The sequence below is a fragment of the Frankliniella occidentalis genome, unplaced genomic scaffold, assembly GCF_000697945.3.
Source record: "Frankliniella occidentalis isolate FOCC.00 unplaced genomic scaffold, Focc_3.1 Scaffold187, whole genome shotgun sequence".
Lineage (NCBI taxonomy): Eukaryota > Metazoa > Arthropoda > Insecta > Thysanoptera > Thripidae > Frankliniella > Frankliniella occidentalis.
In genome coordinates this window covers 272,455-280,073 of record NW_026267313.1, presented here as the reverse complement: position 1 = coordinate 280,073, position 7,619 = coordinate 272,455, and the positions used below count along the sequence as shown (strand labels likewise).

Below are 7,619 nucleotides of genomic sequence, written 5' to 3'. Positions count from 1 at the left end.
CCCCCCATTTCTTCTATAGTTTGCGCTTCTCCAGTGGCGGAGGAGGAGAATCATAGCAGGCGCAGCACGGCGGGAGAGTTTGTATCTTTTTCTGGTAGGAGAGAGGTGAAGCCGTGAAGCCCGTCTCGCCCCCGCCACACCGCTCCGTCGGATATACCCTTGCCCGACTAGACAGCAACTTTTAAAAGGATGTCCGCTAACAGCTATTGACAACCACCGAGTGCGGATGGGGGAGGGTGCGAGCCAAGGCAGCAAGTCAGCTGGCATCACGTGCACAACAAAAAAAGAAGAGAGAAAAGAAAAGACTAAAACAAACAACAACAAATTCGCAAGCCTTAACTATCTTATTGCCTCGCGCGTGGTCTGAACAGACTGATCATCCAAGTCCAAGTCTCCGCGTGGGAAGGCGGAGGGGGGAGGGGGGCTAAAGAAAAGCGGAGTGCGAAAATAAAGGGAGTCGGCGAATATAGAGCGTAAAAGCGACGCGGAAAGGGGAGAGAATATAAAGAAATAGAGCGAGAGAACGCGCGGAAGAGGCCAAAGCGGGACAAAGTCAGCACACGGGCTCGCGAATTCGGCAGGAGTTGAGATTGCGGAAACGCCTTGCTTTCCAGGCCACGCGTCGTAAGTATGAATCAATGTCAACTGATAATCATTTCTCGAGGTAAAAACTTTGCCGACTGCCAGAGCTGCAGTGAGTCCGGTGCCTCGCATGCCTCCAGGCGGCCTCACCACCCGCCATCTACTGTACTGGGGCCCTAATAACTATGCTGCTGCAATGTTTCCAACTCAACATGACGCTGCGGATTTGCGCGGGATTCTGAAAGGATTTTCTACGAACCCGCTATCCCCCCCCCCCCCACCTTTTCATCTCCCACCTCCTTCGCGAGTACGACAACACAGCCGGCTACAACACCTCCTAGTGTGCGACGACAGAATTTGTCGGAAGCAGACCAACTTTCCGTTGAACAAAACTACACGAGAGTAGCCCACCACAGACCTCGTGCAGTTTTGAAGTGTTTCTCGGAGTAATGCAAATCACCATGTGGTCTATTTGGTGCGACAAAAACGAAGTCGAAAAAAAGTGGATGAGGCGAGAGTGGCTCGCATAGGCCGCACGTGATACGTGATGCCATACGCACTGCATCACATATTTATTATGAGGGGTGGTGTAGCGTTGGGAGAGAGAGAGAACGAGCGAGGTAGAGAGAAGAGAAAGAGGAAGAGAAGAAGAGAAAGAGAAGAAGAGAAAGAGGAAGAGAAGAAGAGAAAGAGGGGGAGAAGAAGAGAAAGAGGGGGAGAAGAAGAAAAGGGGGGGGGGAGGCAGAGAGCGAGGGAGGAATGGGGACGGTAAAAGACCACCGCTCGGGGTCGAGGAGGAGAGTCTGAGGCGGTGGTCATGTGCCTCCTGAGCGGCAGCCCCGAGCCCGTCCCGTGCCACGCCAGCCGGGCCGTTATGCAGAGGGGTGGCCAAGAGGACATGTTTACCGCCCCCACAACGCCGAGGGGCAGGCTGCCGGCGGGGCCGGGCGGGGCAGGGTGCAGCAGCGCAGCGGCAGGGAGGAGGGGATTCAATCAGCCCAATATTTGTCCCGTCTGGCCGTCCTTTCCCTCCGCCACCACCGCCGGCCGCGGGCAGCCCTTTCGGACCCCTGCTGCCTTTCCCTCCGCACGGGGGCGGCAGGCGGCAGCCGCCCCTCCCTCCCTTAGTCGTGACGTTCTGCATCCCTTTACCACTACACTGTAAATACGGGGTGTCCAGCAACTGTGTGACTTGAGGTGCCCGACCCTAAAAACCTGTGCGACTTAAGTCGCACAGCTGCTGGACACCTTGTAGTTTGGCGCCCTTTCCCAAGCAGGGGGTGTCCAACAACACGACACCCTACCTAGGCTTGGCCTGGACCCTTGTGCAGGGAAAAGGGTGCCAAACCAAAAGGTGTCCAGCAGCTGTGCGACTTAAATCGCACAGGTTTTAGGGTCGGGCACCTCAAGTCGCACAGTTGCCGGACACCCCGGATTTACAGTGTAGACATCATCTGTCTCTGCAGGCCGCGGCGCGGAGGGGCTTCCCTGGGGCGCCCCCCCCCCCCTCTCTAGCACAGAGTGGGCCTCTGCTGCTGCTGCTGGTTCGTGACTCCACACAAAAGCCTATAGGCCCTGCTCGGCTTGGACTTGGGCCCGGCAGCCGCAGCCACACCCCCGGGCACCGCGCCTGGTCGCACTGGGTCACACGGCACGGCCAGATAAGCGCCGGCCCAGCAGCCCGCCCTGCACTGGAGCCACTCCGACACTACTGCCATCACACGGCCGCGGGGGAGCCACTCTTGGAGCCACTTCAACACCCCATCGGGCTGCCATCGTGGAGCCACTCGGGCAACCCATTGGACTATCCTGGAGCTGAATCTAACACACCATTCAGCTTCCTAGGAGAGGAGCCACTCTAACAGTGAACTGGAGGACTGGCCAGAAAGTACGTTCACTTTGATCAGATTCATTCGGCGGGTTACGCGAGCACGGCGCCTGCGAGTCTCGGGGTAGGCCACCCCGCAGTACTCGCATGCGCTGCACGGGCTATGTTGCCTACCCGTCAGGCGCTAAGAGAACTTGGCTCGGCCGAACTTCGCACTTACGTAACGGCGCCGAATGACGGTCACGTACACGTACTTTCTGGACGATCCCTCGACTGGGACCACTCCAAACTACACACTGCCCTGGAACTGGAAAAAGCCACTCGCTCACTCGCACCCACCTGGACCTGGAAGATGGTGACCTCGTCGTCCAGCTTGAGCACCCGCACGGCCAGCATCTTGCCGCTGGGCCCGGGCCGGCCGCTGGCGCCGCTGCTGCCGCCGCCGGGGTGCGGGGCGCGGTGCGGGGCGGGCGGGGCGCGGTGCACGGCGGGCGTGCTGCGCGAGTGCGGCAGGGAGGACGGCAGCTCCATCGGCCAGCGCCTGGCCGGCGCCGCATCAGCCGCACGTCAACGCGCCTGCAACAGAAAGAACGTCCACGTCATCCCATGGGGTCTCGGAGTCACCGTCACATCAGCCGCACCGTCAACACGGCTGCTGCAACACAGAGAACGTCAACGCCATCCTAGTTGTCTGGGTCACCCGTCGGGCCCGCATCAACGCCGAGAACCCGATCGCTCCGGACGGCCGGCCCGGACGCTCCGGCTACCGACAGTTCCTTTTGGACGGGTGGGTAGTACCAGCAGTGACCGGCCGCTCACCCGTATGATGCTGTCTCTCTCACACCGCACTGGCGACCGGCGACGATCGGATTGAGGCGACCAGCATTTCGGTTCTATGGTCAGCAGAACAGAAAGGTCGCGCCAGCCTCATATACCGTCGGGGTCTCGCGGAGCTGTCAGCGGGAGCGCCGTGCAGGTAGGCAGACCTGCCGAGCGTCGGAGTGCAGCGGGGCTGCCAGAGCCGAGCCCCCGGGCGCCTCCTGAAAAGAGGGAGGAGGCACAATGCTCCCCCATAGCGCCCCCCCCCCCCCCTGCGCGCTCCGGAGCGCATGCCTCTGGCGCCCTATCTCCGGAGCCAAGAGCGGAGCAGCAGGACACACAAGCCCCTCGCCAGTCAGATACAAAACACCAGGAGACGCATACACACACACACACACCCCTTCAAAATGTCGCAGCGGCGGGCAGAGCGCCGCAGCCGCACCGGCCGGTCTCACGCGCGGGCCACGCTACGCCACGCCACACGCAGTCACAATTACGCAGACTGGCACCGTATTTTTAGCCGTGGCCCTCCCGGGGAGGGAGCAGGGAGAGGGGCTGGCGCGGGGCAGCGGGCTCCCCGCTCCCTCTCTCATGCTCTCTTTGCTCCCCCTCGTCGGGTGAAAGTGGTAAAGCAGTTAGTAGTAAGAGTAGTACGCATCCTGCGCACGAGAAAACCATTTGTCTTTCCACATCCTCCTCCCCCGCCCCCCGCCTCCCTCGCCCCGGCAATTGGGAAAACATGACAATAAGGGTGACACTTTGCCGCTCCGCGCCGCCTCCGCGCTCGTCACCAGCGGCTGTGGCCGGGAGGGGGGCGGGGGCAACTCCCCACTCCCCGTGTGCCTCATTCTAAAAGGAGCGTTGCACTTCACGACGTAACCACCACCCCTTCTCGACATTTATTTTGCCAGCCCGCAAAAATAACAACAACAACAATAATAGTAAACGAAAATAATAAACACGAAACTTTGGGACGTCGTTATGAGCTCCTCCTCTTCATACACAAACTTATGAAGAGCAGGCGTAGCCCGTCTCAGTGCATATGTCTGCGACGCACACCTGGAAAATGTCAACGTATGCTACGCCAAGCAGAAGAGGGGAAAGGGGGGGGGGGGGGACTGGTCGCCGTGTGAATGTCCGGTGCCAGTCGGGTCCTCATTCAAGGTCAAGTTCAAAGAGGCTTCGTCCAAACAGGGAAAGGGGGGGGGGGGCAACGGGGGAAGTTCTAGACCGGCGACATTTTGCGCAAGTATATCCGCGCGCCATCCCCTGTCTGGGGCGGACGTTGCCGCAGCAGTTTGTGTGTGTGTGTGTGTGTGTGTATGAGAGAGTGTGTGTGTGTGTGTGTGTGTGTGTGTGTGTTAGTGTTAGGGGTGCTAGTGCGTATGTGTGCAGGAGGAGAGAGCTCGACAACCGATATTGAGGACCGCCAAAAATATTGAACCAAAGTACAGTCATTGTTCCTAAATTCGGACTTGCGCCCTAAATTCGGACATTTTGCCGTATTTCACTATTGTCGCCTCCAAATCCATTATGCGTTGACAAAATTTAACTTCTATGGGTTTGATGGGAAGGTAAGACCACCAAGTTTCCATTTCTGCCAAAAAAATAAATGTGTGAGTAATATTGCTTCCTCCAGAAATTCCTGAAATTTGTATTTTCAGCCCCCAAAAACGGGCGTTTTTAAATGTGTCTTGCAAGAATTTGGGGCTCCGAACAGTGTAAGCCCGGGTTATTCTGACTACAACATATGTGAAACTTGGTACTTTTATCTACAATATGACACCAAGTTTTTGATTTTTCGTCGCACGGTTTAGTTTTGGGAAGCGTTTTTGCAATGCGCCCTAAATTCGGACATAGGGACTATACCAGATACGAAAATTTGGACGATAGGGTAAGGTCAAATTTTTTCATGAAGTTTCTAAACCCCCCCAAAAATTTTCACTTTTCATAATTTTTCAAAGCTGTCCGAATTTAGGACGCATTGGTTCCTAAATACGGACACGATTCAAACAGCCCTCACCCCTATACCGTTAGCGCGAAAAAATATTTTCGGAGAGTGGTAGGTGCGTCTCGACGTGAGGATTCTAGAATCCCCAGCGATTTTTCATATTTCAAAAATTCTAGATATCACAGGCGTTTTTCCTCAAAAACCGTCCGAATTTAGGGACAATGACTGTACACCAAATGTACAGTAGGAGGGTATGTACAGATGAGCTATGATCGTAGTCCCAGCCCCAGCATAGAGCTTCTTTTTTCTGGCAGCGAGCAAAGGGGAGGGGGCACTCTAATTACTCCACGACCAACCCTACATATTCCTCTACCTCTGCGGGCGTCTGTCTGCTCCCTCAATAGTAGATTGCATTGATGAATTGGAAGGTGTACTACCAGCAGACGGCGAAGGCCCGGCGGGAGCGAGGAAGAGGAAGAGAGTTTTGGTTGGGGGCGGCGCCGGCAGCGGCCAGTAAACCTCCTACTGCTTTCGGATACAAACAAATTCTCTCTCCTCTCCCGTTTTCTGGCGAGGGGAAATCAGATTCCAATTCCATTTCTAATTGCTCCCTGCCGTGCTGATCGGATGGGCTGGGCGCGGGGCGGGGGGCGGGGCGGGGCGCGGTTGGTCGGGGCGAGTTTGGCGCGGGCCACGACCAGCAGCAGGGCAGGGACCCCACGAAGGGGGTGCCAAACAGGATGCCGAAGACATCGCGGCGTCAGCCCCGGGGCCGCGCGAGGCGGCCGAGGCGGGAAACATTAAAAATCTCTAAACTCCCCCGCCACGCCGCGCCACGCCGCGCCACCGCCCCGCGACGCACCCTTTTTAAACGGTGTGCGAGCGGGAGAGGCCCGGGAGAGAGGCGGGGCGAGGCAGAGGGCGCAAACGGATGTCCCCAGGCCGGCGGCTGTCGCAGCGGCAGCAGCACCACCACTCCAGTTTGTTTTGCTCTCACGTCTTCTTGCCTTTAATATTCCCCCGCGCCACTTTTCTTTCTCTCTTTTCCTCCTTGTTTTCGTTCAAGTCTTTTTGTTTGGCCGCCCCGCGCAGCCTCTTCAGTCTTTTGAGGTTCGTGAGAGAGTGGGGGAGAGGGGGGGCACATCCCCCGCGGCCCCCGTCCGACGGCGTCCTGGGCCCTGGACCAGCAGAGACTACTGGACCAGCTGAGCGGAGGGGGCGCAACGACGCACCGCGGACTTCGGACCTCCGGGCGAGCTGTTGCGAGACATGCGAGTATTTCGCTTCCGCATATCCGATCCTGCGCTCGCGCTGCCCACCTCCTCTCCAACACACATGCATGTGTGTGAGAGAGAGACAGGGAGAAAGAGAGAGAGAGTCGAAGCCACCGCACTTAGTGCCCCCCACCCCTCCGATTCCGATCCATAACAAGCCGCAGTAACGGTAATGGCGTTGATTCCGGATCTGTACGTACGCGATTAACGCCGAAATGCTTTCCGAACACCCAACTCTCCCCTCCACAATCTCACCCCCAGCCCGGCGGAGGAGGGGAAAAGGGCGCCTATCCGCGCGGGGTCGCGCCAGACGGGGAGAAGGTTACTCTCACCCACTCCCCGATACAACACACAGCCCCGCAAATGCACGGCAACGGGGCACTTCGTGTCCATTCCACCCGTTTTCCCGCCGACACGCACACGAAAGAAGTGCCATCGGGTAGACGCGGAGACAGGGGCGGCTGGTTCCCACCCCAACCCCTCCAACGGCATCGTGTCTCCCGATAGAAAGCTTCATCGTTTCGCGCCGGAAGCACAGCTGCCCCACACCGCTCCACCCACCCCGCGCCCAAACTCTGTCGGCACAGTTAGTCCGAGTTGCGTTGAGCCCGCACCCTCTCTCCCTCAACCCAGTCCCACTGAAGAACAGGAAGACCTAGTCTCCGCCTCCTCCCACCCCCAGGACCCCACCCTGCCCGAGTACTCGCTAAACTAGACAGCCTCAAGAGGCAAACGCGGCGCGAATTTTGATACAATGTAAATTTTGTTGATGTCATATGTTGACATATGTATCATTATTCGCGTCGCTCGCTCACTCGCAATCTTTGAGTAACGCTTTTATCAAAATTTTTAAAGTTGAATTTCAATGACTAAATTTCCATAAGTAACTTATTCTGATGTAAGATTTCTTGACTGACATTTCAAGAGTGAAAGTCCATCATGGAAATCACATCAGTGGAACTTATTCATGTGAGTAAGTTTTCATCAGAAAGATGTCATCACTTACTTTTCATCATAATTTTTTTGGACCTACATGAGTAAGATTTTTTACCTCTTAAACCTCTCCATGAGTAACTTTTCCATGAGTAACGTTTCCTTGAGGAACGTTTCCATGAGTAACATTTCCATGAGTAACCTTTCCATGAGTAACCTTTCCATGAGTAAC

General features: G+C 56.7%; 1 protein-coding gene across 3 annotated transcripts in view; it reads right to left on the bottom strand.

Annotated features, from left to right (window-relative positions):
• The window catches only part of LOC113208502 (FERM, ARHGEF and pleckstrin domain-containing protein 1), a 51,556-nt gene that overhangs the window by 39,514 nt on the left and 4,423 nt on the right, over positions 1-7,619 (bottom strand). For all 3 annotated transcript variants that reach the window (XM_026425517.2, XM_026425519.2, XM_026425518.2), the window contains exon 2: positions 2,750-2,986. In XM_026425517.2, coding sequence (XP_026281302.1) covers positions 2,750-2,941 — 192 coding nt within the window. In that variant the 5' untranslated portion in view covers positions 2,942-2,986. The remainder of the gene's footprint in view (positions 1-2,749; positions 2,987-7,619) is intronic.